The 24,919-nt window shown below is 48.1% G+C and overlaps 1 protein-coding gene across 3 annotated transcripts in view; it reads right to left on the reverse strand.

Annotated features, from left to right (window-relative positions):
• The window catches only part of LOC134889403 (acyl-CoA dehydrogenase family member 11-like), a 140,535-nt gene extending 124,061 nt beyond the window's left edge, over window positions 1-16,474 (reverse strand). Inside the window, exon 1 of one of the 3 annotated variants that reach the window (XM_063913375.1) lies at window positions 16,341-16,474. In XM_063913375.1, coding sequence (XP_063769445.1) covers window positions 16,341-16,357 — 17 coding nt within the window. In that variant the 5' untranslated portion in view covers window positions 16,358-16,474. The other 2 variants (XM_063913377.1, XM_063913376.1) reach the window with 2 other exon arrangements.
• Between the last annotated feature and the right edge of the window lie 8,445 nt (window positions 16,475-24,919).

Genomic DNA, 24,919 nt, shown 5'->3' on the forward strand with positions numbered 1-24,919 from the left:
TCCTCCTCAGCCAGGGTATCAAACTTGTAGAATTTTGCAAACGTGTTTGATCCCGACCAAGTAGCAGCTCGGCAAAGTTGTAAAGCCGAGACCCCTCGGGCAGCCGCCCAAGAAGAGCCCCTTCCACGTGGAATGGGCCTTTACTGATTTAGGATGCGGCAGTCCAGCCGCGGAATATGCAAGTTGAATCGTGGAGCAGATCCAGCGAGCAATAGTCTGCTTAGAAGCAGGAGCACCCAGCTTGTTGGGTGCATGCAGGATAAACAGCGAGTCAGTTTTTCTGACTCTAGCCGTCCTGGAAACATAGATTTTCAGGGCCCGGACTACGTCCAGCAACTTGGCGGCCTCCAAGTCCCGAGTAGCCGCAGGCACCCCAATAGGTTGGTTCAAATGAAACGCTGATACCACCTTAGGGAGGAATTGGGGACGCGTCCTCAATTCTGCTCTGTCCATATGGAAGATCAGATAGGGGCTTTTACAGGACAAAGCCGCCAATTCTGACACCCGCCTAGCCGAAGCCAAGGCCAAAAGCATGACCACTTTCCACATGAGATATTTTAATTCCACGGTCAGAAGTGGCTCAAACCAATGTGATTTTAGGAAATCCAACACAACGTTGAGATCCCAAGGTGCCACTGGGGGCACAAAAGGGGGCTGAATATGCAGCACTCCCTTAACAAACGTCTGAACTTCAGGCAGTGAAGCCAGTTCTTTTTGAAAGAAAATAGACAGGGCCGAAATCTGGACTTTAATGGAACCCAATTTTAGGCCCATAGTCACTCCTGACTGTAGGAAGTGCAGAAAACGACCCAGCTGAAATTCTTCTGTGGGGGCCTTCATAGCCTCACACCAAGCAACATATTTTCGCCATATGCGGTGATAATGCTTTGCTGTCACATCTTTCCTAGCTTTTATCAGCGTAGGAATGACTTCAACCGGAATGCCCTTTTCCATCAGGATCCGGTGTTCAACCGCCATGCCGTCAAACGCAGCCGCGGTAAGTCTTGGAACAGACAGGGCTCCTGCTGTAGCAGGTCCTGTCTGAGAGGCAGAGGCCAAGGGTCCTCTGAGATCATTTCTTGCAGTTCCGGGTACCAAGTCCGTCTTGGCCAATCCGGAACGATGAGTATAGTTCTTACTCCTCTCTTTCTTATTATCCTCCGCACCTTTGGTATGAGAGGAAGAGGAGAGAACACATAAACCGACTGGTACACCCACGGTGTCACTAGAGCGTCCACAGCTATCGCCTGAGGGTCCCTTGACCTGGCACAATATTTTTTTAGCTTTTTGTTTAGGCGGGACGCCATCATGTCCACCTGTGGCCTTTCCCAACAGTTTACAATCAGTTGGAAGACTTCTGGATGAAGTCCCCACTCTCCCGGGTGGAGGTCGTGCCTGCTGAGGAAGTCTGCTTCCCAGTTGTCCACTCCCGGAATGAACACTGCTGACAGTGCTATCACGTGATTTTCCGCCCATCGGAGAATCCTTGTCGCTTCTGCCATCGCCATCCTGCTTCTTGTGCCGCCCTGTCGATTTACATGGGCGACCGCCGTGATGTTGTCTGACTAGATCAGCACCGGCTGGTTTTGAAGCAGGGGTCTTGTGTAGGGAAGCCTCCTGACTCGACCATTGTCCCTGGAAGTTTCTTCCCTGAGTGACTGCCCACCAACCTCGGAGGCTTGCATCCGTGGTCACCAGGACCCAGTCCTGTATGCCGAATCTGCGGCCCTCTAGAAGATGAGCACTCTGCAGCCACCACAGCAGAGACACCCTGGCCCTCGGGGACAGGGTGATCAGCCGATGCATCTGAAGATGCGATCTGGACCACTTGTCTAACAGATCCCACTGAAAGATCCTTGCATGGAACCTGCCGAATGGAATTGCCTCGTAAGAAGCTACCATCTTTCCCAGGACTCGCGTGCAGTGATGCACCGACACCTGTTTTGGTTTCAGGAGGTCTCTGACCAGAGATGACAACTCCTTGGCCTTCTCCTCCGGGAGAAACACCTTCTTCTGTTCTGTGTCCAGAACCATACCCAGGAACAGCAGACGCGTCGTAGGAACCAGCTGCGACTTTGGAATATTCAGAATCCAGCCGTGCTGTTGAAGCACTTCCTGAGATAGTGCTACTCCGACCAACAACTGCTCCTTGGACCTCGCCTTTATAAGGAGATCGTCCAACTATGGGATAATTATAACTCCCTTCTTTCGAAGGAGTATCATCATTTCGGCCATTACCTTGGTAAATACCCTCGGTGCCGGTGACAGACCAAACGGCAACGTCTGGAATTGGTAATGGCAGTCTTGTACCACAAAACGGAGGTACACCTGGTGAGGAGGGTAAATGGGGACATGCAGGTACGCATCCTTGATGTCCAGTGATACCATGTAATCCCCTTCTTCCAGGCTTGCAATAACCGCCCTGAGCGATTCCATTTTGAACTCGAACCTTCTTATATAAGTGTTCAAGGATTTTAATTTTAGAATGGGTCTCACCGAACCGTCTGGTTTCGGTACCACAAACATTGTGGAATAGTAACCCCGTCCCTGTTGAAGGAGGGGAACTTTTGTTATCACCTGCTGGAGGAACAGCTTGTGAATTGCCGCCAGCACTACCTCCCTGTCCGGGGGAGTAGCTGGCAAGGCTGATTTGAGGTAACGGCGAGGGGGAGACGTCTCGAATTCCAGCTTGTATCCCTGAGATACCACTTGTAGAACCCAGGGATCCACTCGTGAGCGAACCCACCGGTCGCTGAAGTTCCGGAGACGGGCCCCCACCGCACCTGGCTCCACCAGTGTAGCCCCAGCGTCATGCGGTGGATTTAGTGGAAGCAGGGGAGGATTTCTGTTCTTGGGAACTGGCTGTATGGTGCAGCTTTTTCCCTCTAGCCCTGCCTCTGGGCAGAAAGGACGCGCCTTTAACCCGCTTGCCTTTCTGGGGCCGAAAGGACTGTACCTGATAATACGGTGCTTTCTTTGGCTGTGAGGGAACCTGGGGTAAAAATGTCGACTTCCCAGCTGTCGCTGTGGAAACGAGGTCCGAGAGACCATCCCCAAACAATTCCTCACCCTTGTAAGGCAAAACCTCCATGTGCCTTTTAGAATCCGCATCACCTGTCCACTGCCGAGTCCATAATACTCTCCTGGCAGAAATGGACATTGCATTTATTCTAGATGCCAGCCGGCAAATATCCCTCTGTGCATCTCTCATGTATAAGACTACGTCTTTAATGTGCTCTATGGTTAGCAATATAGTGTCCCTGTCAAGGGAATCAATATTATCAGACAGGGAATCAGACCACGCTGCTGCAGCACTGCACATCCATGCTGAAGTAATAGCAGGTCTTAGTATAGTACCTGAGTGTGTATACACAGACTTCAGGATAGCCTCCTGCTTTCTATCCGCAGGCTCCTTTAAGGCAGCCGTATCCTGAGACGGTAGTGCCACCTTTTTTGACAAGCGTGTGAGCGCTTTATCCACCCTCGGGGATGTCTCCCAACGTACCCTGTCCTCTGGCGGGAAAGGGTACGCCATTAGTAACTTTTTAGAAATCACAAATTTTTTTATCAGGGGATGCCCACGCTTCTTCACACACTTCATTTAATTCATCTGAAGGGGGAAAAACAACTGGTTGCTTTTTCTCCCCAAACATAATACCCTTTTTAGTGGTACCTGGGTTAATGTCAGAAATGTGCAACACATTTTTCATTGCCGTAATCATGCAACGGATAGCCTTAGTGGAATGTACATTTGTCTCGTCGTCGTCGTCGACACTGGAGTCAGACTCCGTGTCGACATCTGTGTCTGCCATCTGAGGTAGCGGGCGTTTTTGAGCCCCTGATGGCCTTTGAGACGCCTGGGCAGGCACAGGCTGTGAAGCCGGCTGTCCCACAGCTGTTATGTCATCAAACCTTTTATGTAAGGAGTTGACACTGTCGGTTAATACCTTCCACATATCCATCCACACTGGTGTCGACCCCACAGGGGGTGACATCACATTTATCGGCACCTGCTCCGCCTCCACATAAGCCTCCTCATCAAACCTGTCGACACAGCCGTACGACACACCGCACACACACAGGGAATGCTCTGACTGAGGACAGGACCCCACAAAGTCCTTTGGGGAGACAGAGAGAGAGTATGCCAGCACACACCACAGCGCTATATAAGTAGGGATTTACACTATTACAGAAAGTGATTTTTCCCTATAGCTGCTTAACATGTATAGTTTGCGCCTAAATTTTGTGCCCCCCCCTCTCTTTTTAACCCTTTGAGCCTGGAAACTGCAGGGGAGAGCCTGGGCAGCTGTCTTCCAGCGGAACTGTGAAGAGAAAATGGCGCCAGTGTGCTGAGGGAGATAGCCCCGCCCCCTTCTCGGCGGGCTTATCCCGCTCTTTTATTAATATTATGGCAGGGGATTTTTACACATATATAGTTTATTAGACTATATTATGTGTTTTTTTGCCATGTTAAGGTACTCTAATTGCAGCCCAGGGCGCCCCCCCCCCCAGCGCCCTGCACCCATCAGTGACCGGAGTATGTGGTGTGCATGGGGAGCAATGGCGCACAGCTGCAGTGCTGTGCGCTACCTTAATGAAGACCGGAGTCTTCAGCCGTCGATTTTCTCCTCGGAATCTTCCGTCTTCTGGCTCTGCAAGCGGGACGGCGGCGCGGCTCCGGGACCGGACGACCGAGGCTGGGCCTGTGTTCAATCCCTCTGGAGCTAATGGTGTCCAGTAGCCTAGAAGCCCAAGCTAGCTGCAAGCAGGTAGGTTCGCTTCTCTCCCCTAAGTCCCACGTAGCAGTGAGTCTGTTGCCAGCAGATCTCACTGAAAATAAAAAACCTAATAAATACTTTCTTTACTAGGAGCTCAGGAGAGCCCCTAGTGTGCAACCAGCTCGAGTCGGGCACAGATTCTAACTGAGGTCTGGAGGAGGGGCATAGAGGGAGGAGCCAGTGCACACCAGATAGTACCTAATCTTTCTTTTAGAGTGCCCAGTCTCCTGCGGAGCCCGTCTATTCCCCATGGTCCTTACGGAGTTCCCAGCATCCACTAGGACGTCAGAGAAATCTTGATTAACCACTCAGGGGGGTATTCAATTGAAGTCGGAAACTGCCGTCTTGTCGGTAAGACGGCAGTTTCCGACTGCTTTTAGGTCGGAAGGGGTTCCGACCTATCCAATGCGGCCCCATTTTTCCGGCAAGTCGGGAAATCTGACTTGGTGAAACAATAAAATTAGGTAGACACACAGGCGCACAGGACCCACCTTAATTGTAGGTCCACCCGCGTCTGTGTGTAGATACCAATTCAGGCGCAGATATCAATTTACATGTATTATCTAATAAACTTCACTGTTAACCACCACTTAAAATCTAGATGCAGCTCCCACTTAGTATCCTGAAGTATATACCAAAATCTAGACCAAAAAAACAATCACTTTTGTGAGAGAGCGCAAAAAGATTTTAAACATTTTTATTGCATATTAAAAACTGTAAAACTATTAAAGCATCAACATATGCATATATCGCTACGGGCTTTTGAAAACATATAATTAATATAGCTACACAATATAAACCACCATAGATTAGAAGCACATACCAATCTAAAATAGAATCTTTAGCACCAGCTGCCACTAATTAGCAGAAGTATCCTCACAATTCCTTTTATTTCCACTTTGTGGCTAGAATACAGTTCAATGTCCCGCATCAACAGATTCTAGATTCTGTCTCCACAGGATTGATATGAGGATACTACTTATGCTTTATAATTTGTGTCTAATATTCAGGAGATATTGTAGCAAAAAGTTCCCCCTTAATCCAGGATCTTGTTCAAACTGTAGTTTGTTATTTGTATTCGTGAATGAACTGACTTATATTGCCCTATGGGGATTGTATCTCTTATCCCCTGACAGTCAGATGATATTGTGTCTGGCAACACAGGGAGGATTATCAATTTAGAGAGTATATCTCACCTCACCGCAGCCTGGGTGTTGAAATTATCCCTCTGTGGACAGCCGTGGCCGATCACCAATGAGGCTTTCTTGCTATTGTTGTGTACATATAGCGTATTGTGTCCGTCTGCGAGGTGCCCAGCCGCGGCAGAGTATCACAGAGGTGCTCTCTGTTGAAGCCGCTCTGTGATACTTTGCCGCGGCTGGGCACCTCGCAGACGGACACAATACGCTATATGTACACAACAATAGCAAGAAAGCCTCATTGGTGATCGGCCACGGCTGTCCACAGAGGGATAATTTCAACACCCAGGCTGCGGTGAGGTGAGATATACTCTCTAAATTGATAATCCTCCCTGTGTTGCCAGACACAATATCATCTGACTGTCAGGGGATAAGAGATACAATCCCCATAGGGCAACATAATTCAGTTCATTCACGAATACAAATAACAAACTACAGTTTGAACAAGATCCTGGATTAAGGGGGAACTTTTTGCTACAATATCTCCTGAATATTAGACACAAATTATAAAGCATAAGTAGTATCCTCATATCAATCCTGTGGAGAAAGAATCTAGAATCTGTTGATGCGGGACATTGAACTGTATTCTAGCCACAAAGTGGAAATAAAAGGAATTGTGAGGATACTTCTGCTAATTAGTGGCAGCTGGTGCTAAAGATTCTATTTTAGATTGGTATGTGCTTCTAATCTATGGTGGTTTATATTGTGTAGCTATATTAATTATATGTTTTCAAAAGCCCGTAGCGATATATGCATATGTTGATGCTTTAATAGTTTTACAGTTTTTAATATGCAATAAAAATGTTTAAAATCTTTTTGCGCTCTCTCACAAAAGTGATTGTTTTTTTGACTTGGTGAAAACCTGTCGGAAAGCACGCGGATCGGCGGACATGTATTGTCGGAAGCGAGGCTAAACCCGACAGGTTTAAACCCCGTTTCCGACAATGTCAACGCAACTTTCAAAAAAGTCGTATTGGCATTGTTGGGAACGGGACAAACCTGTCGGATTTGGCCAGGCAGTGAATACTCACGTCGGATCCTTTCGGTCGGAAAGGATCTAACATGAATTGAATACACCCCATATGGAGTATGAGATATGTACAGCTAAAATGAGCTGCACAGGCACATAACAATTATTCCTGAGTAACAAGTGCCAGCCACATTGTCACTTTGTAATTGGTACTTGACCACTACATTGATGGGTCAATTCATGAATCATTGAAAAGAGTGGAGAAGTGTGCCTATAGAGAAGTTGTCCATGGCAACCAATCAGCTGCTCTGTACAATTGTAAGGTATGCAAATTATAAATGTTACTTCAATTCTGATTGGTTGCAATGGGCAACTTCTCCACTGGCTCACTTCTTCATGAACAGACCTCGTAATATGATGTCTTCTGCCTTTGGTTAATCTTAGGATTTGAAAAGTTGAGTTGATGAAGGTGTAATGTTACATTTAGAAGAAACTGACAATAAAAAACACCTTTATCCACTAAAAACTGACTTAAGAATTGTCCATAAAACTTGTATCCACAAAATATATCAGTAAATAGACTACCAATATTTAAAATAACACCTTCATTCATTAAAAAAACCACTTCCTTCCCAGTCAAAATATTTGTTCCTCTGCAATGTTATACAGTACTACCACTAATGTGGCACTGGTCTGCATGCAATTATATAAAAACATGGGCGGGAACACGAGGCTGAAGTTAGCTTCTTATTCTGCCAGCTTCTTATTCACTTCTTACTCAAGCTCCAGCTTCTTATTCACTTTTTATTCGAGCTCCAGGCTCTTATTCAGATCATTCAGTTTTGCAAGGGTTAATGAGTCTTGGGTCACAAATTTGAAACCTGAAATCAACAGAGTAGGGTCACTTGCATATGACCCACTTGTATTTTGCCTGGCCCAACGCTGTTTTGGCCATGAAATACACTGGCAAAGTGGGCACACATACCATATTTTACCATTTTGAATAAGTAGCTGTAGTTTTGCAAGGGTTAACCAGTCTTGGGCCACAAATTTGACACCTGAAATCAACAGAGGGTGGTCACTTACATATGACCCACTTGTATTTTGTTTGGCCCAACGCTGTTTTGGGCATGAAATACACTGGCATAGTGGGCACAAACACCATTTTATAAATTGCCATTTTGAATATGTAGCTGTAGTTTTGCAAGGGTTAACTAATCTTGGGCCACAAATGTGACACCTGAAATCAACAAAGCGTGGTCACTTACATATGACCCACTTGTATTTTGCTTGGCCCAACACTGTTTTGGTCATGAAATACACTGGCAAAGTGGGCACACATACCATATTTTACCATTTTGAATAAGTAGCTGTAGTTTTGCAAGGGTTAACTAGTCTTGGGCCACAAATATGTCCCCTGAAATCAACAGAGGGTGGTCACTTATATATGACCCACTTGTATTTTGCTTGGCCCAACGCTGTTTTGTTCAAAATGGCAATTTATAAAATGGTGTTTGTGCCCACTTTGCCAGTGTATTTCATGCCCAAAACTATATGTAAGTGACCACCCTCTGTTGATTTCAGGTGTCAAATTTGTGGCCCAAGACTGGTTAACCCTTGCAAAACTACAGCTACTTATTCAAAATGGTAAAATATGGTATGTGTGCCCACTTTGCCAGTGTATTTCATGCCCAAAACAGCGTTGTGCCAGGCAAAATACAAGTGGGTCATATGTAAGTGACCACCCTCTGTTGATTTCAGGTGTCAAATTTGTGGCCCAAGACTAGTTAACCCTTGCAAAACTACAGCTACTTATTCAAAATGGCAATTTATATAACGGTGTTTGTGCCCACTTTGCCAGTATATTTCATGCCCAAAACAGTGTTGGGCCAAGCAAAATACAAGTGGGTCATATGTAAGTGACTACGCTTTGTTGATTTCAGGTGTCAAATTTGTGGCCCAAGACTAGTTAACACTTGCAAAACTACAGCTACTTATGCAAAATGGCAATTTATAAAATGATGTGTGTGCCCACTCTGCCAGTGCATTTCATGCCCAAAACAGCGTTGAGCCAAGCAAAATACAAGTGGGTCATATTAGAAAGATAACAGATAAGAATCCGGGCGCCAAAGAAAGGATAAAGCAGCAGACCAACTGGTCAAAAGGTATCCCCGAATACCAAAAGATAAATAGCGTGAATAGTGAGGTTTATGACCAGCTGAAATGCGCTAGAATGACAATATATAAGCAGATAATACTTCCCTCACAGGTGTTCTTTCATGAAGCTTCATGTATATTTCATGAACCCGAAATCCATATATGGATTTCGGGTTCATGAAATATACATGAAGCTTCATGAAAGAACACCTGTGAGGGAATTATTATCTGCTTATATATTGTCATTCTAGCGCATTTCAGCTGGTCATAAACCTCACTATTCACAAGTGGGTCATATGTACGTGACCATGCTTTGTTGATTTCAGGTGTCAAATTTGTGGCTTTCAGGTGTCAAATTTGTGGCCCAAGACTGGTTAACCCTTGCAAAACTACAGCTACTTATTCAAAATGGTAAAATATGGTATGTGTGCCCACTTTGCCAGTGTATTTCATGCCCAAAACAGCGTTGGGGCAGGCAAAATACAAGTGGGTCATATGTAAGTGACCACCCTCTGTTGATTTCAGGTGTCAAATGTGTGGCCCAAGACTAGTTAACCCTTGCAAAACTACAGCTACTTATTCAAAATGGTAAAATATGGTAGGTGTGCCCACTTTGCCAGTGTATTTCATGCCCAAAACAGCATTGGGCCAGGCAAAATACAAGTGGGTCATATTCAAGGGACCCTACTCTGTTGATTTCAGGTGTCAAATTTGTGACCCAAGACTCATTAACCCTTGCAAAACTGAATGATCTGAATAAGAAGCTGGAGCTCGAATAAGAAGTGAATAAGAAGCTGGCAGAATAAGAAGCTAACTTCAGCCTCGTGGCGGGAACAATTAAAGAGTAACATGACATAAACTGTTTACTGTATCACTGCAGAATACAGCATAGTAAGAACTCTTTCTGCCAATACTCCACCAGCACATTTGTTATAATATGTTTCCCTAACCGCATGACATATCCCTGCAGGTATTATATTATCACATCTCCTGGATGACTTCCTGGAGGTAGATAAAAATAAGATTTTACTCACCGGTAAATCTATTTCTCGTAGTCCGTAGTGGATGCTGGGACTCCGTAAGGACCATGGGGAATAGCCGCTCCGCAGGAGACTGGGCACAACTAAAGAAAGCTTTAGGACTACCTGGTGTGCACTGGCTCCTCCCACTATGACCCTCCTCCAGACCTCAGTTAGGATACTGTGCCCGGAAGAGCTGACACAATAAGGAAGGATTTTGAATCCCGGGTAAGACTCATACCAGCCACACCAATCACACCGTATAACTCGTGATACTATACTCAGTTAACAGTATGAAATATAACTGAGCCTCTCAACAGATGGCTCAACAATAACCCTTTAGTTAGGCAATAACTATATACAAGTATTGCAGACAATCCGCACTTGGGATGGGCGCCCAGCATCCACTACGGACTATGAGAAATAGATTTACCGGTGAGTAAAATCTTATTTTCTCTGACGTCCTAAGTGGATGCTGGGACTCCGTAAGGACCATGGGGATTATACCAAAGCTCCCAAACGGGCGGGAGAGTGCGGATGACTCTGCAGCACCGAATGAGCAAACTCTAGGTCCTCCTCAGCCAGGGTATCAAACTTGTAGACTCTTGCAAAAGTGTTTGAACCCGACCAAGTAACAGCTCGGCAAATTTGTAAAGCCGAGACCCCTCGGGCAGCCGCCCAAGAAGAGCCCACTTTCCTCGTGGAATGGGCTTTTACAGATTTAGGGTGCGGCAGTCCAGCCGCAGAATGTGCAAGTTGAATCGTGCTACAGATCCAGCGAGCAATAGTCTGCTTAGAAGCAGGAGCACCCAGCTTGTTGGGTGCATACAGTATAAATAGCGAGTCAGTTTTCCTGACTCCAGCCGTCCTGGAAACATATACTTTTCAGGGCCCTGACTACGTCCAGTAACTTGGAATCCTCCAAGTCCCAAGTAGCCGCAGGCACCACAATAGGTTGGTTCACATGAAAAACTGATACCACCTTAGGAAGGAATTGGGAACGAGTCCTCAATTCCGCCTTATCCATATAAAATACAGATAAGGGCTTTTGCATGACAAAGCCGCCAATTCTGATACACGCCTGGCCGACGCCAAGGCCCACAGCATGACCACTTTCCACGTGAGGTATTGTAGCTCCACGGATTTAAGTGGCTCAACCCAATGCAACTTCAGGAAATCCAACACCACGTTGAGATCCCATGGTGCCACTGGAGGCACAAACGGGGGCTGACTATGCAGCACTCCCTTAACAAACGTCTGAACTTCAGGCAGTGAAGCCAGTTCTATTTTGGAAGAAAATCGATAGAGCCGAAATCTGGACCTTAATGGAACCCAATTTTAGGCCCATAGTCACCTCTGACAGTAGGAAGTGCAGAAATCGACCTAGCTGAAATTCCTCCTTTGGGGCCTTCCTGGCCTCACAGCACGCAACATATTTCCGCCATATGCGGTGATAATGGTTTGCGTTCACTTCTTTCCTAGCTTTAATTAGCGTAGGGATAACTTCCTCCGGAATGCCCTTTTCCTTCAGGATCCTGCGTTCAACCGCCATGCCGTCAAACGCAGCCGCGGTACGTCTTGGAACAGACAGGCCCCCTGCTGTAGCAGGTCCTGTCTGAGCGGCAGAGGCCATGGGTCCTCTGAGATCATTTCTTGGAGTTCTGGGTACCAAGCTCATCTTGGCCAATCCGGAACAATGAGTATAGTTCTTACTCCTCTCCTTCTTATTATTCTCATTACCCTGGGTAAGAGAGGCAGAGAAGGGAACACATACACCGACTGGTACACCCACGGTGTTACCAGAGCGTCCACAGCTATCGCCTGAGGGTCCCTTGACCTGGCGCTATATCTTTGTAGCTTTTTGTTGAGGCGGGACGCCATCATGTCCACCTGTGGCCTTTCCCAACGGTGTACAATCATTTGGAAGACTTTTGGATGAAGTCCCCACTCTCCCGGGTGGAGGTCGTGTCTGCTGAGAAAGTCTGCTTCTCAGTTGTCCACTCCGGGAATGAACACTGCTGACAGTGCTAACACATGATTTTCCGCCCATCGGAGAATCCTTGTGGCTTCTGCCATCGCCATCCTGCTTCTTGTGCCGCCCTGTCGGTTTACATGAGCGACCGCCGTGATGTTGTCTGACTGGATCAGCACCAGCCGGTGTTGAAGCAGGGGTCTAGCCTGACTTAGGGCATTGCAAATGGCCCTTAGTTCCAGAACATTTATGTGTAGGGAAGTCTCCTGACTTTTCCATAGGCCTTGGAAGTTTCTTCCCTGTGTGACTGCCCCCCAGCCTCGAAGGCTGGCATCCGTGGTCACCAGGACCCAGTCCTGTATGCCGAATCTGCGGCCCCCTAGAAGATGAGCACTCTGTAGCCACCACAACAGCGACACCCTGGCCCTTGGAGACAGGGTTATCTGCCGATGCATCTGAAGATGCGACCCGGACCACTTGTCCCACAGATCCCACTGGAAGATCCTTGCATGGGACCTGGCGAATGGAATTTCTTCGTAAGAAGCTACCATCTTTCCCAGGGCTCGCGTGCATTGATGCACCGACACCTGTATTTGTATTAGGAGGTCTCTGTCTAGAGACGACAACTCCTTGGACTTCTCCTCCGGGAGAAACCCTTTTTTTCTTGTTCTGTGTCCAGAACCATACCCAGGAACAGTAGACGCGTCGTAGGAACCAGCTGCGACTTTGGAATATTCAGAATCCAGCCGTGCTGTTGTAGCACTTCCCGAGATAGTGCTACTCCGACGAACAACTGCTCCCTGGACCTCGCCTTTATAAGGAGATCGTCCAAGTACGGGATAATTATTTCGGCCATTACCTTGGTAAATACCCTCGGTGCCGGGGACAGACCAACGGCAACGTCTGGAATTGGTAATGACAATCCTGTACCACAATTTTGAGGTACTCCTGGTGAACAGGGTAAATAGGGACATGCAGGTACGCATCCTTGATGTCCAGTGATACCCTGAAATTCTCCAGGCTTGCAATAATCGCCCTGAGCGATTCCATTTTGAACTTGAACCTTCGTATATAAGTGTTCAAGGATTTCAATTTTAGAATGGGTCTCACCGAACCGTCTGGTTTCGGTACCACAACATTTTGGAATAGTAACCCCGGCCTTGTTGAAGGAGGGGTACCATGATTTCACCTGTTGGAAGTACAGCTTGTGAATTGCCGCCAGTACTACCTTTCTCCGAGGGCAGCCGGCAAGGCTGATGTGAGGTAACGGCGAGGGGGAGTCGCCTCGAACTCCAGCCTGTATCCCTGTGATACTACTTGCAGAACCTAGGGATCCACCTGTGGGCAAGCCCATTGGTCCCTGAAGTTCCCGAGACGCGCCCCCACCGCACCTGTCTCCACCTGTGGAGCCCCAGCGTCATGCGGTGGACTCAGGGGAAGCGGGGGAAGATTTTTGATCCTGGAAACTGGCTGTCTGGTGCAGCTTTTTCCTTCTTCCCTTGTCTCTGTGCAGAAAGGAAGCGCCTTTGACCTGCTTGCTTTTCTGAAGCCGAAAGGACTGTACCTGAAAATACGGTGCTTTCTTAGGCTGTGAGGAAACCTGAGGTAAAAAATTTTCTTCCCAGCTGTTGCTGTGGATACGAGGTCCCAGAGACCATCCCCAAACAATTCCTCACCCTTATAAGGCAGAATCTCCATGCGCCTTTTAAAGGCAGCATCACCTGTCCACTGCCGGGTCTCTAATACCTTCCCGGCAGAATGGACATTGCATTAATTCTGGATGCCAGCCGGCAAATATCCCTCTGTGCATCCTTCATATATAAGACGACGTCTTTAATATGCTCTATGTTAGCAAAATATTATCCCTGTCTAGGGTATTAATATTATCTGACAGGGTATCAGACCACGCTGCAGCAGCACTATTTATGCTGAGGCAATTTCAGGTCTCAGTATAGAACCTGAGTGTGTATACACAGACTTCAGGATAGCCTCCTGCTTTTTATCAGCAGGCTCCTTCAAGGTGGCCGTATCCTAAGACGGCAGTGCCACCTATTTTGACAAACGTGTGAGCGCCTTATCCACCCTAGGGGATATCTCCCAACGTGACCTATCCTCTGGCGGGAAAGGGTACGCCATCAGTAACTTTTTAGAAATTACCAGTTTCTTATCGGGGGAACCCACGCTTCTTTACACACTTCATTCACTCATCTGATGGGGGAACAAAACACTGGCTGCTTTTTCTCCCCAAAAATAAAACCCCTTTTATGTGGTACTTGGGTTCATGTCAGAAATGTGTAACACATTTATCATTGCCGAGATCATGTAACGGATGTTCCTAGTGGATTGTGTATATATCTCAACCTTGTCGACACTGGAGTCAGACTCCGTGTCGACATCTGTGTCTGCCATCTGAGGTAACGGGCGTTTTTTGAGCCCCTGATGGCCTTTGAGACGCCTGGGCAGGCGCGGGCTGAGAAGCCGGCTGTCCCACAGCTGTTACGTCATCCAGCCTTTTATGTAAGGAGTTGACATTGTCGGTTAATACCTTCCACCTATCCATCCACTCTGGTGTCGTCCCCACAGGGGGCGACATCCCATTTATCGGCCTCTGCTCCGCCTCCACGTAACCTTCCTCATCCAACATGTCGACACAGCTGTACCGACACACCGCACACACAGGGAATGCTCTGACTGAGGACAGGACCCCACAAAGTCCTTTGGGGAGACAGAGAGAGAGTATGCCAGCACACACCAGAGCGCTATATAATGCAGGGATTAACACTATAACTGAGTGATTTTTTCCCCAATAGCTGCTTGTATACACATATTTCGCCTAAATTTAGTGCCCCCCCTCTCTTTTTAACCCTTTAAGCCTGAAAACTACAGGGGAGAGCCTGGGGAGCTATCTTCCAGCTGCACTGTGAAGATAAAATGGCGCCAGTGTGCTGAGGGAGATAGCCCCGCCCCTTTTTCTGCTGACTTTTCTCCCGCTTTTTCATGGATTCTGGCAGGGGTAATTTATCACATATATAGCCCTGGGACTATATATTGTGATGATTTGCCAGCCAAGGTGTATTATATTGCCCTCAGGGCGCGCCCCCCCCCCCCCAGCGCCCTGCACCCATCAGTGACCGGAGTGTGAGGTGTGCATGAGGAGCAATGGCGCACAGCTGCAGTGCTGTGCGCTACCTTGTTGAAGACAGAAGTCTTCTGCCGCCGATTTTCCGGAACACTTCTTGCTTCTGGCTCTGTAAGGGGGCCGGCGGCGCGGCTCCGGGAACGAACACCAAGGTCGGGTCCTGCGGTCGATCCCTCTGGAGCTAATGGTGTCCAGTAGCCTAAGAAGCCCAAACTACCACCAGTTAGGTAGGTTCGCTTCTTCTCCCCTTAGTCCCTCGCTGCAGTGAGTCTGTTGCCAGCAGATCTCACTGTAAAATAAAAAACCTAAAATATACTTTCTTTCTAGGAGCTCAGGAGAGCCCCTAGTGTGCATCCAGCTCAGCCGGGCACAAGATTCTAACTGAGGTCTGGAGGAGGGTCATAGTGGGAGGAGCCAGTGCACACCAGGTAGTCCTAAAGCTTTCGTTAGTTGTGCCCAGTCTCCTGCGGAGCCGCTATTCCCCATGGTCCTTACGGAGTCCCAGCATCCACTTAGGACGTCAGAGAAAGGTCAATTATATCGCTAAATACTGTATGCTGCGTAATGTAATATGGTCTAAAATGTTTGCTTCTTATATGCAATGTTTTTAACAGACTAAATAATGTATTTGTTTACATATATTTAATCACCCTGAGAACATTTGGTCTATACAGAGTAAAGCAGCAATCACGTCATAATTCTATTTTTATGTGCAGAATGCTTGAGACCTTTACGTTTGTTGCATATAGAAGTTAAACATAAAGCATGCATTAATTATGCACAATCCTTACTCATTTTATTTAGTTTTCATTTTCAAATAGTACTAGACATAAGCATTTTTAGACTATTTCTGTTCTTTACTTATATTTCAACATTCTGCAATTTACCTATATCTATATTTTATAGTAAAAGAAGAAATGCACACAGGGTGCTAGCAGGGAACCCTGGCCTGGTTCATGCATATGGCCGCTATACATAGTTTGCAGACACTTTGCCAGGCCATTACCAAGCTGCATTCCTGTATTACAATGTAGACATAGGTCCTTCCCCTCCCGTACTGGGCTGCGGCCCTGTCAGACACCCCCGCACCCTGGCAGCTGAGTTACCCTGAGTTGCGTGACATTGGAGAGCTGCACGTAACACCAGGCACACCGGCAAATGGGGGTCGAGTCACGTGATGAACTGAGAGGCGGCGCTGGCTGGCAGATAGGACACGTGACTGTACTGTACTCCATTTCCTCTGCCTGAGGCTACGGAACTGATCCTTTCCGGGATTCCGTATATGGTGTATGACGCCACCACATGGAAGTTGGGATTTGATGTCTGGGCATTGATTCTCTCTTCTAGAATATGCCTGTAGGCCTCCTGTCAGCAATGATTAAAATAATACAAAAAGATACATATGACACATATTCAGTGTCATATGTATCTTCTTTATATTATTCTAATCATTTTAGATTATTAAACTAGTTTGGGAGGCACTGATAGCTAGTGCCTCCAGCTGGGCTGTAAAAGCCTGTTAAAAAAAACCCTGAAAGCGGCACTTACCAGTGCCTTGCTGTCAGGGAAAGCACACCCCTGCCAGCGAGGCATATGTGATTGGACAGCGGATCCATTGCTGGATCCGCTGGTCCAATCGCACAGCGGGACAAGGAAGGGACTCAGAGCTCTCCCTTCCACCACTGAGCACCCGGTGACAGCATCCGCCCCCTCGCCTCTCCCTGTTTACCGCTTGCACACCCTGGCTGAGTTGCGGCTCCCAGCAGTGGCAAGCTTTGTCCTATCCCCCCCGGCAAGCTTTGTCCTATCCCCCTGGAGGGGCCGCTCCGCTCGTTAGCAGTACTCAATATCAGGTACATGCAATCTCTCTCTCTCTCTCTCTCTCTCTCTCTCTCTCTCTCTCTCTCTCCTTTCCCCCTCCTGTGGATTACTTTGTAAGTATCATTTTAATTTTTACAGGTACCCCTATTGGATTCTACTGGACAAGTGGACGTGATCAGCGTGGGATGTAGGTAAGTATTCTCTCATTTTTACGGGTACCCCTATTGGATTCTACTGGACAAGTGGACGTGATCAGCGTGGGATGTAGGTAAGTAATCTCTCATTTCTCTAACGTCCTAGTGGATGCTGGGGACTCCGTAAGGACCACGGGGAATAGACGGGCTCCGCAGGAGACATGGGCACTTTAAGAAAGAATTTAGATTCTGGTGTGCTCTAGCTCCTCCCTCTATGTCCCTCCTCCAGACCTCAGTTTGAATCTGTGCCCGGACGAGCTGGGTGCTGTTTAGTGAGCTCTCCTGAGCTTGCTGTAAGAAAGTATTTTGTTAGGTTTTTTATTTTCAGGGAGCTCTGCTGGCAACAGACTCTCTGCATCGTGGGACTGAGGGGAGAGAAGCAGACCTACTCTCTGCAGATAGGTCCTGCTTCTTAGGCTACTGCACACCATTAGCTCCAGAGGGATCGTACACAGGATCTCACCCTCGTCGTCCGATCCCAGAGCCGCGCCGCTGTCCCCCTCGCAGAGCCGGAAGACAGAAGCCGGGTGAGCATAAGAAGCAAGAAGACTTCGAAATCGGCGGCAGAAGACTCCAGTCTTCACTGAGGTAGCGCACAGCACTGCAGCTGTGCGCCATTGCTCACACCCACATTCTCCGGTCAATGTAAGGATGCAGGGCGCAGGGGGGGGGGGGCGCCCTGGGCAGCAATTAGGACCTCTTTGGCAAAAGTTTGCATAATATACAGTTGGGCACTGTATATATGTACGAGCCCCCGCCAAGAAAATTTATATTTAAGCGGGACAGAAGCCCGCCGTCGAGGGGGCGGGGCTTCTTCCTCAGCACTCACCAGCGCCATGTTTTTTCTCCACAGCACCGCTGAGAGGAAGCTCTCCAGCCTCTCCCCTGCAGATACACGGTAGAAGAGGGTAAAAAGAGAGGGGGGGCACATAATTAGGCGCAAAAATCAATATAAACAGCAGCTACTGGGTTAACATTAAGTTACTGTGTTATTCCTGGGTTAATAGCGCTGGGGTGTGTGCTGGCATACTCTCTCTCTGTCTCTCCAAAGGGCCTTGTGGGGGAATTGTCTTCAGATGAGCATTCCCTGAGTGTTGTGTGTCGGTACGTGTGTGTCGACATGTCTGAGGTAAAAGGCTCCCCTAAGGAGAAGATGGAGCAAATGTGTGTGTGAGGGGTGTCTCTGTCGACAACGCCGACACCTGTTTGGATATGTGTAATTAAGTGCTAAGGTGAAATTATTGCACAAAAGATTAGAGAACAGACAGGGAATCTACCCATGTCTGTCCCTATGTCGCAGAGACCTTCAGAGTCTCTCAATGATCACTATCCAAAATAATAGACACTGATATCGACACGGAGTCTGACTCCAGTGTCGACTACGATAATGCAAAGTTACAGCCAAAATGGCAGGAAAGTATTCAATATATGATCATTGCAATAAAAGATGATTTGCATATCACTGATGACTCATCTGTCCCTGACACAAGGGTACACATGTTTAAGGGGAAGAAAGCTGAGGTAAATTTCCCTCCTCTCATGAAGAAAATGAGCGGGAATCTCCAGACAAGAGACTGCAGTTTCCCACAAAGAATTCTCAGGGAGTATCCTTTCCCTACTAGGGCCAGGATACGATAGGAATCTTACCCTAGGGTGTCACGTTTGCCCAAAAGGTAGCCCTGACATAACAGCTATCCTCAGGGATCCTGCAGATAGCGTGCACATTCTGGTACACTACTCAGACCGGCGATTGTGTCGGCATGGGTTTATATCGCTGTAGCAGCGTGATCAGGTACCTTATCAGTAGAGATTGAGACCCTAGTATGTATATATATATATATATATATATATATATAGATATTAAAGATGCTGTCTTAAGATATATATATATAAACAAGGGAGATGTCCGGCACTCCAATATCTGTAAGGTCAGCTCATCTAGGTGCCCTTCCTAAGGTAATATGGAGTCAGGAGGGATGGATGGCACTCCAGCAAACGAATAAATAGTCAGGAAACCAAGTCAATAGCCAACGTTTCGGAGCGGTGCTCCTTTATCAAGACTTTGATAAAGGAGCACCGCTCCGAAACGTTGGCTATTGACTTGGTTTCCTGACTATTTATTCGTTTGCTGGAGTGCCATCCATCCCTCCTGACTCTATATATATATATATATATATATATATATATAAAACATGCCCAAAGAGACATTTGTCTACTGGGTTCTAGAGTCAACGCTATGTCGATTTCTGCTTGAGGTGTCCTGTAGAATATGCAATGGACAGGTGATGCCGACTTAAAAGGCATATGGAAGGCTGAGGATTGTGTGGAGAAGAGATCTCGGACCTGGTCTCCACAGCTATAGCTGGTAATTCTGATCTTTTGCCTTATAGTCCTGCACAGCCTAGGAAAGCACGACATTATCAAATGCAGCCTTTCGATCACAAAGAAACAAGAAATTCCGAGGTGCGTCCTTTCTTGCCAGAGGCAGGAGCAGAGGAAAGAAGCTGCTCAACACAGCTAGTTCCCAGGAACAGTAGTCCTCCCCGGCCTCTACAAAATCCACCGCATGTCGCTGGGGCTCCACAGGCGGAGCTAGGCCCAGTGGGGGCACGTCTTCGTAATTTCAGTCACACGTGGGTTCACTCCCTGTTGGATCCCTGGGCAATTGATATTGTGTCTCAGGGATACAAGCTGGACTTTGAGGAGATGCCCCTCACCGATGGCCCTTGCCGGCTTCCCCCCACGAGAGGGAAATAGTGTTAACTGCAATTCACAAATTGTATCTTCAACAGGTGGTGGTCAAGGTTCCCCTCCTTCAACCAGGAGAGGGTTATTATTCGACCATGTTGCAGTCCCGAAACCGGACGGTTCGGTCAGACCCATATTGAATTTAAAATCCCTGAACATATACCTGAAAAGGTTCAAGTTCAAGATGGAATCGCTAAGAGCGGTCATCGCAAGCCTGAAAGGGGGAGATTTTATGGTGTCTCTGGACATAAAGGATGCGTACCTTCATGTCCCCATTTATCCACCTCATCAGGCGTACCTCAGATTTGCGGTACAGGATTGTCATTACCAATTTCAGACGTTGCCGTTTGGTCTCCCCACGGCCCAGAGAATCTTCACCAAGGTAATGGCGGAAATTATGGTGCTCCTGCGGAAGCAAGGTGTCACAATTATCCAGTACTTGGACGATCTCCTCATAAAAGCGAGATTAAGAGAGTAGTTGCTGAACAGCGTATCACTTTCTCTGGAAGTGTAACGGCAACACGGCTGGATTCTAAATATTCCAAAGTCGCAGTTGGTTCCTACGGCTCATCTGCCTTTCCTAGGCATGATTTTAGACACAGACCAGAAAAGGGTTTATCTCCCGATAGAGAGAGCTCAGGAGCTCCTGACACTGGTCAGGAACCTATTCAAACCAAAACAGGTGTCAGTGCATCACTGCACTCGAGTCCTGGGAAGGATGGTGGCATCATAAGAGGCCATTCCCTTCGGCAGGTTCCATGCGAGGACCTTTTCAATGGGACTTACTGGACAAGTGGTTCGGATCACATCTTCAGATGCATCGGTTAATCACCCTATCCCCCAGGGCCAGGGTGTCTCTCCTGTGGTGGCTGCAGAGTGCTCACCTTCTCGAGGGCCGCAGATTCGGCATTCGGGACTGGGTCCTGGTGACCACGGATGCATGCCTCCGAGGGTGGTGAGCAGTCGCACAGGGAAGGAATTTCCAAGGTCTGTGGTCAAGTCAGGAGACTTGCCTTCACATCACCATCCTGGAATTAAGGGCCGTATACAACGCCCTACGTCAAGCGGAGACCCTGCTTCAAGACCAACCGGTTCTGATTCAGTCAGAAGCCACCAGAATTCTTCGCTGGGCGGAGAATCACGTAAGCACACCGTCAGCAGTGTTCATCCCGGGAGTGGACAGCTGGGAAGCAGACTTCCTCAGCAGGCACGACCTCCACCCAGGAGAGGGGGGACTTCATCAAGAAGTCTTCACGCAGATTGCAGGTCGGTGGGAACTGCCACAGGTGGACGTGATGGCATCCCGCCTCAACAAAAAGCTACAGAGGTATTGCGCCAGGTCATGAGACCCTCAGGCGATAGCTGTGGACGCACTGGTGTCACCGTGGGTGTTCCAGTCGGTCTATGTATTTCCTCCTCTTCCTCTCATAAGGTGCTGAAAATCATAAGAAAAAGAGGAGTGAGAACAATACTCATTGTTCCGGATTGGCCAGGACTTGGTATCCAGATCTGCAAGAAATGCTCACAGAGGACCCGTGGCCTCTGCCTCTAAGACAGGACTTGTTGCAACAGGGGCCCTGTCTGTTCCAAGTCTTACCGCGGCTGCGTTTGACGGCATGGCGGTTGAACGCCGGTGTCACGATCCGGGTATCTGGACGCCATTACTTACCCTTCAGATGCCTCCTAAGGCTGGCTCAGCGTTCCAGGACCGGATCCCGCTGTTCCTGAGTTTCCACATGCAGAATGTCAGAGTGGTGATTTCATCAGCCGCGGCCTCCGCTGTGCCCGCGTGGTTAAATGTGCGCTTGTCAGTCTGGCGTCTCCTGTCTCCTGTGGCCGGCGTCGCCATTACTGTTTCAATTCTCACATGGATTACAAACCAAACTTCCCTCCAAGTGTCTGCATGGGCGCAGCCATCTTGGATTTTGTCATCTGATCATTTCCACCAATCTGCTGTCTGTATTGTTGATTTGCATAATTGCCTAGCCAACCCCTTCCTTGCTGCAGGTATAAGTAAGCTGTGCCTGAGCAAGGAAGGCGTCAGTGCTTTGGTTGTCTAACCTAGTTCCAGTTTGTCTCTCTCCTGTGGTTGTCTTCCAGGTTCCAGCTCCTGTCTCCAGACTTCTGCTATAGAGACCCGCACCAGCATTCCATCTGCGGTGTAGCCTGACTCTCCGATCCATTCTGGACTCACCTGTTTCCAGTTATCAATCACCTGCTTCCAGCCCAGCTTCCAGCAGTGTACAGCTTCTCTTAAAGGGCCGGTGTCCTTTCTGCAGTTTACCACTCACCACCGGTATTATTATTTCACCGCTCTCAAACTCCAAACTTCATTATCAATCACCTGCTTCCAGCCCAGCTTCCAGCAGTGTACAGCTTCTCTTAAAGGGCCGGTGTCCTTTCTGCAGTTTACCACTCTCCACCGGTATTATTATTTCACCGCTCTCAAACTCCAAACTTCATTATTATTTCATCGCTCTCAAGTTCGTTTATTATTTAACTGGTTCCAGCCAGTATCCACTCCGTACCAACAACAGTCTGGTTCCAGCCAGTATCCACAGCAGCCGTTTTATCTTCAGCAGCCCAGCCTTTCCTGGAACACCAGCTGGTACGATCCTGGGTTCTCTCCATTGCTACAGTCAGGCCTGGTAAGGACTTTCCAACTAGAAGATTATAAGAACTGTCTCACACTACCAGTGCCTGTGGCCCTTGCCACCCTGTAGTACCCAGGAATTGTATTTATCCTCTGTTGACTTTTATGTTTCCTTTACTGCTGCTGTGTTACGGAGTTTGTCATAATAAACATCATTGACTTTTATCCTGGTTGTCGTGGTCACGCCTTCGGGCAGTTATTCTACATGTTACTTACATGTCTAGGGGTCTGATACAACCTCCCAGGTTCCGTTACATCTCAGCCCCTAGAACTGAGGCTGCCTCCCGTCAGCTCAGGCCCTCAGTTGTGACAGTAAGCACTGACCTAATGAATCCAGCCGGAGACCAGGATCAAGCGACCAGGCCGATGCAAGAACTGGCAGCCCGACTTGAACATCAGGAGGCTGCACAGGGCCACATCATCCGCTGTCTCCAGGATCTCTCTACACGGCTGGATGGGATTCAAACGACCCTCCGTGGACCTGGCACGTCCGGTGCGTCCACTACAGTGACACCAGCTGTAACCCCACCCACCTTACCCATTTCCAGTCCACATCTTCATCTTCCAACGCCAGCAAAATTTGATGGATCTCCAAGGTTCTGCAGGGGATTTCTCAATCAATGTGAAATCCACTTTGAGCTTCTACCTGGCAATTTCTTCAGTGACCGTACCAAAATTGCCTATATCATCTCCCTTCTCAGTGGCTCAGCCCTTGACTGGGCATCTGTCACAACTGAGGGCCTGAGCTGACGGAAGGCAGCCTCAGTTGTAGGGGCTGAGATGTACCGGAACCTGGGAGGTTGTATCAGACCCCTGGACATGTAAGTAACATGAAGAGAAACCGCCCGAAGGCGTGACCACGACAACTTGAGTAAAAGTCAATGATATTTATTTATGACAAACTCCATGCATCACAGAAGCAGTAAAAAGTAACATAAAAATCAGCAGAGAAATAATAATACAGTTCCTGGGTACTACAGGGTGGCAGGGGCCACAGAGCTCTGGTGGTATGAGACAGTTCTTATTATCTGCAAGTTGGAAAGTCCTTACCAGGCTCAACTGTAGCAATGAGGAAAGCCCAGGGTCGTACCAGCTGGTGTTCCAGGGAAAGCTGGACTGCTGTAGATAAAATGCTGCTGTGGGTACTGGTTAGAACCAGACAGGTGTTGGCACGGAGTGGATACTGGCTGGAACCAGTTAAATAATAAATAAAGCTTGAGAGCGATGCAATGTAGATGAAATGTAGAATTTGAGAGCGGAGAAATAATAATACCGGTGGAGAGTGGTAAACTGCAGAAAGGACACCGGCCCTTTAAGAGAAGCTGTACACTGCTGGAAGCTAAGCTGGAAGCAGGTGATGTTGTAGCTGGAAACAGGTGAGTCCAGAATGGATCGGAGAGTCAGGCTACACCGCAGATGGAATGCTGGTGCGGGTCTCTATAGCAGAAGTCTGGAGACAGGAGCTGGAACCTGAAAGACATTCACAGAAGAGAGACAAACTGGAACTAGGTTTGACAACCAAAGCACTGACGCCTTCCTTGCTCAGGCACAACCTATTTATACCTGCAGCAAGGAAGGCATTGGCTAGGCAATTATGCAAATTAATAATACTGACAACGGATTGGTAGGAATGATCAGCTGACAGAATCCTAGATGGCTGCTCCCATGCAGACACTTGGAGGGAAGTTTGGATTGTAATCCATGTGGTCTGGAAAACAGTAATGGCGGCGCCGGAGACAGGAGACGCCAGGCTGACAGATGCACATCCGACCACGCGGACACAGCGGAGGCCGCGGCTGACGTAATCGCCACTCTGAATGCAGAAGCTCAGGGACGGCGGCGGAGGCCGCAGGAGACGCCATGCCAGATGTATAAGGCGTTACTGTGACTGCGTCCAGAGAGACAGGAGAGGATGCGGGAATGTGCACATCAGGATAACAGATGGGATCCGGTCCTGGAGCGCTGAGCCAGCCTTAGGAGGCATCTGATAGGTAAGAAATGGCGTCCAGATACCCGGATCGTGACAGCACCCCCCCCCCCCCCCTTTAGGAGTGGCCCCAGGACACTTCTTTGGCTTTTGAGGAAACTTGGAATGGAATCTCCGGACCAAGGCAGGAGCATGGACATCAGAAGCATTGGTCCATGAACGTTCCTCAGGGCCATAACCCTTCCAGTCAATAAGATACTGAAGTTGACCGTAACGGTGACGTGAGTCCAGGATCTTGGCTACTTCATACTAAACGCCTCGTTGAGTTTGGACTTTCGGAGT

Source organism: Pseudophryne corroboree, chromosome 1 (assembly GCF_028390025.1).
Source record: "Pseudophryne corroboree isolate aPseCor3 chromosome 1, aPseCor3.hap2, whole genome shotgun sequence".
Taxonomy (NCBI): Eukaryota; Metazoa; Chordata; class Amphibia; order Anura; family Myobatrachidae; genus Pseudophryne; species Pseudophryne corroboree.